Source organism: Pseudorasbora parva, chromosome 16, assembly GCF_024679245.1.
Source record: "Pseudorasbora parva isolate DD20220531a chromosome 16, ASM2467924v1, whole genome shotgun sequence".
Taxonomy (NCBI): domain Eukaryota; kingdom Metazoa; phylum Chordata; class Actinopteri; order Cypriniformes; family Gobionidae; genus Pseudorasbora; species Pseudorasbora parva.
In genome coordinates, this window is record NC_090187.1 from 1,116,298 (window position 1) to 1,121,297 (window position 5,000).

At 46.9% G+C, this 5,000-nt stretch overlaps 1 protein-coding gene across 4 annotated transcripts in view; it reads left to right on the forward strand.

The window, feature by feature from the left end:
• The window catches only part of ube2q1 (ubiquitin-conjugating enzyme E2Q family member 1), an 11,900-nt gene extending 6,923 nt beyond the window's left edge, over positions 1-4,977 (forward strand). The window contains exons 5-13 of one of the 4 annotated variants that reach the window (XM_067419496.1): positions 207-362; positions 2,073-2,157; positions 2,263-2,323; positions 2,398-2,488; positions 2,772-2,830; positions 2,942-2,990; positions 3,272-3,367; positions 3,759-3,825; positions 4,252-4,977. In XM_067419496.1, coding sequence (XP_067275597.1) covers positions 207-362; positions 2,073-2,157; positions 2,263-2,323; positions 2,398-2,488; positions 2,772-2,830; positions 2,942-2,990; positions 3,272-3,367; positions 3,759-3,825; positions 4,252-4,283 — 696 coding nt within the window. In that variant the 3' untranslated portion in view covers positions 4,284-4,977. The remainder of the gene's footprint in view (positions 1-206; positions 363-2,072; positions 2,158-2,262; positions 2,324-2,397; positions 2,489-2,771; positions 2,831-2,941; positions 2,991-3,271; positions 3,368-3,758; positions 3,826-4,251) is intronic. The other 3 variants (XM_067419498.1, XM_067419497.1, XM_067419499.1) reach the window with 3 other exon arrangements.
• Positions 4,978-5,000: the final 23 nt, after the last annotated feature.

Sequence of the window (5,000 nt, forward strand, 5' to 3'; positions counted from 1 at the left end):
ACTCTTCATGATCATTTGATCTATATATCATACTTCACACTCTTCATGATCATTTGATCTATATATCATACCTCACACTCTTCATGATCATTTGATCTATATATCATACTTCACACTCTTCATGATCATTTGATCTATATATCATACTTCACACTCTTCATGATCATTTGATCTATATATCATACTTCACATGTGTTCTCTGTCAGCAGGACATTGATCTGGAGCACTATGACATGAAAGAGGAGGAGCCTGTGGATGGGAAGAAGTCTGAGGATGAGGGCATCGAGAAGGAGAACTTGGCCATCCTGGAGAAGATCCGGAAGAACCAGAGGCAGGACCACTTGAATGTAAGTGCTCATTCGGTAAGGTGATTTTCCTCATGTTTCGGGGTTCAGATGGGGGGAATAGAGGATTTTGGATGGATGGATGGATTAAACGGTGGATGGATGGATGGATGGATGGATGGATGGATGGATGGATGGATGAAATGATGGATGGATTAGGGATGGATGGATTGATTAAATGATGGATGGATGGATGGATGGATGGATGGATGGATGGATGGATGGATGGATGGATGGATGGATGGATGGATGGATGGATGGATGGATGGATTAAATGATGGATGGATGGATGGATGGATTAAATGATGGATGGATGGATGGATGGTTTAAATGATGGATGGATTAAATGATGGATGGATGGATTAAAGGATGGATGGATGTTCAGGCATAATATTATGACCGGTGATCATCAACATCATCAACGTGATCAACATCACGGCTCCTGTTAGTGGGTGGGATATATTAGGCAGCAAGTGAACATTTCGTCCTCAGAGTTGATGTGTGTGAAGCAGGAGAAATGGGCAAGCGTAAGGATTTGAGCGAGTTTGGCCAGATTGTGACGGCTAGACGACTGGGTCAGAGCATCTCCAAAACTGCAGCTCTTGTGGGCTGTTCCCGGTCTGCAGTGGTCAGTATCTATCAAAAGTGCTCCAAGGAAGGACCAGTGGAGAACCGGCCACAGGGTCATGGGCGGCCAAGGCTCATTGATGACCGTGGGGAGCGAAGGCTGGCCCGTGGGGTCCGATCAAACAGACCAGCTACTGGAGCTCAAACTGCTCCAGAAGTTAATGCTGGTTCTGATAGAAAGCTGTCAGAATACACAGAGCAGCTCAGTTTGAGGCGTATGGACCAGTCAGGGTGACCTCTGACCCCTGACCCCGCCGAAAGCACCAACAGTGGCACGTGAGCATCAGAACTGGACCACGGAGCAATGGAAGAAGGTGGCCTGGTCTGAGGAATCACGTGTTCTTCTACATCACGTGGATGGCCGGCTGTGTGTGTGTGTGTGTGTGGCTTACCTGGGGAACACATGGCCCCAGGATGCACTATGGGAAGAAGGCGAGCCGGCGGAGGCAGTGTGATGCTTTGGCCAATGTTCTGCTGGGAAACCTTGGGTCCTCCATCCATGTGGATGTTACTTTGACACGCTCCACCTACCTAAGCATTGCTGAGACCATGTTCAGCCTTTGATGGAAACGGTATTCTGGTGGCTGTGGCTCTTCCAGCAGGATAATGCTCCTGACACAAAGCACAAATGCTTCAGGAATGGTTTGAGGAGCACAACAACCAGTTTGAGGCGTCGACTCGGCCTCCAGATTCCCCAGATCTCAATCCAATCGAGCATCTGTGGGATGAGCTGAACAAACAAGTCCGATCCACCTCGCAGCTTACAGGACTTAAAGGATCTGCTGCTAACATCTTGGTGCCAGATACCACAGCACACCTTCAGGGGTCTAGAGGAGTCCATCAGAGACGGGTCAGCAAAAGGGGGACCAACACAATATTAGGAATTTTGGTCATAATGTTATGCTTGATTTGTGTATAAATGTTTTACAACAAGCTGTTATTTAGTGCATGATCTGACAATGAACAATATTACAGAATGTATTAACCTTTACTATTGTCGCGGGCTCCTAGAGCTCGTTAATCTGACTCGTATGAGTTTGTGCGTCAGGCATGCGGCGGCTGTGCTGGGATTGATTGGGTGTGTTCTCTCGGGTCCTGTAGGGTGCCGTATCTGGATCAGTTCAAGCCTCGGATCGCCTCATGAAGGAGCTCCGGGAGATCTACCGGTCTCAGAGTTACAAAAACGGTTTGGACCCCTGATAACCGTGTGTGTGTGTGTGTGTGTGTGTGTGTGTGTGTGTGTGTGTGTGTGCTGGAACGCCGGCTCTTATTCTGCTGTTCTCTCTTCCAGGCATCTACTCAGTGGAGCTGGTCAACGACAGCCTGTACGAGTGGCATGTGAAGATAAGAACGTAAGCACTGGATTTACACATTATTGCTTAAGAGTTGACCTAAAGCTGAAGGTGTGTGTGTGTGTGTTGCTCAGTGTGGATCCAGACAGTCCTCTACACAGTGACCTCCAGGTGCTGAAGGAGAAGGAAGGGATAGACTACATCCTCCTCAACGTCTCATACAAAGTGAGTGTGTGAGTGAGTGAGTGTATGTGTAAGAGATTGAGTGTGTGAGTGAGTGAGTGTATGTGTAAGAGATTGTGTGTGTGTGTCTGTGAGTGTGTGAGTGTGTGAGTCTAAATTAGGCGAGACAGCCAAATTTGGACATTCCCTGCACAGTGTGTTAGAAAGCGGTTTTGTTCTTGCCTACAGTTATTGTTCAATTTAATTATTAAATGTACAAATACTTATATGTATAATTTAAATGTAGTTTTTATCATAATAAAGGAGTGTGTGTTTGTGTCTGCAGGATAATTTCCCCTTTGATCCTCCGTTTGTACGGGTGGTTTCTCCCGTGCTGTCCGGAGGGTGAGACCGGAGCCTTCTCATCTGTTCAGATCATCTGACCTTATTCATCAGTCAGACTCGTGCAGAAGTGATTATTCAAACTAAGTGTGTGTGTGTGTGTGTCGTCCTCAGGTATGTTCTCGGCGGAGGAGCTCTGTGTATGGAGCTACTCACTAAACAGGTGTGTGTGTGCGTTTACTTCTCAAGATTCATGCACATATATAAATGCTACCATCTTCTGTACTCCAACTGTGTGTGTGTGCGTGTGTGCGTGTGTGCGTGTGTGCGTGTGTGCGTGTGTGCGTGTGTGTGTGTGTGTGTGTGTGTGTGTGTGTGTGTGATGGGTAGGTTTAAGGGCAGTGAAGGGGGATAGAATGTACAGTATAAAATCCATTACACCTATGGAATGTCCCCACAATTTACAAAAACCTAACGTGTGTGTGTGTGTGTGTGCTCACTCAGGGCTGGAGCAGTGCCTATTCCATAGAGTCTGTCATCATGCAGATCAATGCCACTTTAGTGAAGGGAAAAGCAAGAGTGCAGTTTGGAGCCAATAAGGTAATCACATTTTTTACTCTTTACTTTTTTTCAAAAAATTATTTATAGAAGAAACGAAACCAACTTGTTGACATTTGAGGGATAATGCAACAGAAAGTTTTCAGCTTGTTTTGTGAATTTTTATATCAAAATATAGCCTGCAGTTGCTTCAGACAATGTTATAAAGCTGTTCAGAACGCCACTCGATGTAAACGCTGATCCTCTAATAATCAGATGTGTGTGTCAGTCGTGCAGCTCTGCTGTCGGGAGATAAACCCAGCTGAGAGATGAGACAGATGTTGATCTTTTATTTGTTCCGTGGCCGAAACGAGTGTCCATCTTCAGGCGGCTGCAGGAAGCGTCACTACTGTCGTCTGTAAATGCACATTTCTGAGATGTCTCTGTGTTTCAGAATCAGTACAATCTGGCCCGAGCACAGCAGTCGTATAAATCACTGGTGCAGATCCACGAGAAGAACGGTAAGTGTCTGTGTGTGTGTCTGTGTGTGTGTGTGTGTGTGTGTGTGTGTGTGTGTGTGTGTGTGTGTGTGTGTGTGTGTGATGGGTAGGTTTAGGGGCAGTGTGTGTGTCTGTGTGTGTGTGTGTGTGTGTGTGATGGGTAGGTTTAGGGGCAGTGTGTGTGTCTGTGTGTGTGTGTGTGTGTGTGATGGGTAGGTTTAGGGGCAGTGTGTGTGTCTGTGTGTGTGTGTGTGTGTGTGTGTGTGTGTGTGTGTGTGTGTGTGTGTGTGTGTGTGTGTGTGTGTGTGTGTGTGTGTGTGTGATGGGTAGGTTTAGGGGCAGTGTAAGGGGATAGTAAATACAGTTTGTACAGTATAAAAACCATTACGCCTGTGGAATGTCCCCATATGTCACAAAAACACACGTGTGTGTGTGTGTTTCCTACAGGCTGGTACACACCGCCGAAAGAAGACGGCTAGCCCGAGCGATCCACACATGGACAGAGTATCTCGAGGTGGACTTCTCTTTGTTCTCGTTTTTCCTTCTCTCATCCCTCTTTTAAATCGCTCCGCCTCTTTCACTTCCGCTGGAACGGCGAGATAAGCCCGTTTTAGCATCTCAGATTATTTCATTTTTCCTGCGGCCCCGACGCCAACGTCTCCCACACACAACGGAGAGCCATTCCTCTTTCCCCCGCGGATGAACGGACGGATGAACGAACGGACGAACTGATGAACGAAAGAACGGATGAAGAACAGATGATGTGTTTGGAAGAAGAACAGCAGGAACTTCATGAGACTCATGGAGCTGGACTACGGCTGTTCATGAGGATGATGCTTGCTCTTCAGCAGGCGTGTGCGTGTGTGCGTGTGTGTGTGTGTGTGTGTGTGTGTGTGTGTGTGTGTGTGTGTGTGTGTGTGTTTGTGTGTGTGTGTGTGAAGTCAGTCTGGTGTGTGTGAAGTCGCTTTGAGCTCCTTTTCTGTGTGTCAGGAGAGCGGGGCGGTGTCCATTAATGCCTTAAAAAGGAGGAGAAAGGAAAAGAATGAGCAGAAGTGAATGAGTTCCTCTGTCTCCTGTGTTTCTGTTCAAACCCTTTTGTGCAATCTGACTGAGGAACATGAGAACACACACACACACACACACTCTCATACACACACACTTCTCTAGAGTTCCGAGGGTTAATTTTCCTGGAGTTC